This window comes from Trypanosoma cruzi, genomic scaffold (genome assembly GCF_000209065.1).
Source record: "Trypanosoma cruzi strain CL Brener 1047053516159 genomic scaffold, whole genome shotgun sequence".
NCBI classification, from domain to species: Eukaryota; Euglenozoa; class Kinetoplastea; order Trypanosomatida; family Trypanosomatidae; genus Trypanosoma; species Trypanosoma cruzi.
In genome coordinates, this window is record NW_001849111.1 from 7003 (window position 1) to 8305 (window position 1303).

Consider the following 1303-nt stretch of genomic DNA (forward strand, 5'->3'; position numbering starts at 1 on the left):
TGGCGCATTTATAAAATCCGCGGACCATGCATTCCTCGTATGTAACGCTCCAGTGAGACGGCTCTTTCACGAAAGGCACGTATGCGCTCACGTACGTCCATTGGCATTTGATGCCAGACGCAATCGGATACCGGCTTATAAATGGCAACCATTGGATGTAAATTACTTTCCCTTTCGCTGTTTGGTGTTTTCAATTATTATTCCTCTTTTTTTTTGTCTTGTCTTTCTATTATTACTATTCGTATTAGTAGTAGTAGTAGTAGTAGTAGTACCTTTTCCCTCTCAATTCCCTTTTCTTTTTTTTTTTTTTTTTTCTCTTCAAGTCTTGTGCCACACCCTGTTTATCAGCGTGTGCGTAGAGAAAATGACCCTTCACTGGGGAGCGGGTGTATGTGCCAGGGCCGGGCAGCCCTGCAGGCAGAAACACCCCGGTGTTGAGAGTCAAAAGGAAGAAAAGAAGAAAGGAAAGGGCAGTTCATTGGAGTGGACAGACGCAAAGAACAGGGAAAGAAAGTGGCGACCCACCAAACACACACACACAAAGAGAGAGAGAGAGAGAGACGCATAAAAACAAAGAAGTACACCACGTGGTAAACAGCAGCGAAGAAACATCGGAAAACGACGACAATGACGATGACGGCGCCTCCCACGTCATGTGTCTTCTTCCCCCACCCCTCCTCTCTTCCTCTTTGACCCCTTCCCCCATTTCTTTTTTTTTTCCTTCTTCCCTTTCCTTTCCCCTCACACACCCCTTTCACGTTCCGAACCGTTCATCGTCAACGCCGAATTGTCATCGCCTGCTGTGGTCTGGCATTCTCCAGCTCCTCACGGCTGGGCACCGCCGCCGCACTCTCATCCAACATCGTCGCGATGTTTGCCACCTTCATGTTTGCCGCCCTCTCACCCGGCTGCAGCTCCCCGCCCCGCTCCCGCTGCTTCCGCACCTTCTCCCGTTCATAGTCCATCATGCGGCGCAACAATTTACTGTAGCTCTCAAACCACTGAAACTCCTTCGTGGTGTAGTCGCAGAAACGGCCCTCCGGGTCCATGAGGTACATGATGATGGAGTGATCAACGAGGTAGTCGTCCTCGCTCATGCCCTCTTCATCGGGGATGGCAAAGTACACACGATACTCGCGGGCAGCCGCCTCCACCTCCTCTTGCGTTCCCACAAGGCCGAGAATACGTGGACTAAAATCAGCTAAGTACTCTCGCACCTTTTCTGGCGTATCACGGCGTGGGTCAAGGGAAATAAATAGCGGTTGCCAGTAGTCGCGACCAACTTTCTTGTCCAAGTGCTGCA

At 50.5% G+C, this 1303-nt stretch overlaps 1 protein-coding gene across 1 annotated transcript, besides 4 other annotated features; it reads right to left on the reverse strand.

The window, feature by feature from the left end:
• Nucleotides 1–1303: a sequence feature (heterozygous, non-Esmeraldo-like haplotype).
• Nucleotides 242–271: a microsatellite.
• Nucleotides 292–319: a microsatellite.
• Nucleotides 659–743: a repeat region.
• Nucleotides 777–1303, reverse strand: Tc00.1047053509535.9 (electon transport protein SCO1/SCO2, putative; the record flags this gene model as incomplete). Its single annotated transcript, XM_797154.1, has 1 exon — nt 777–1303. A coding segment is annotated over one exon (527 nt), but the record flags the coding sequence as incomplete, so codon positions are not given.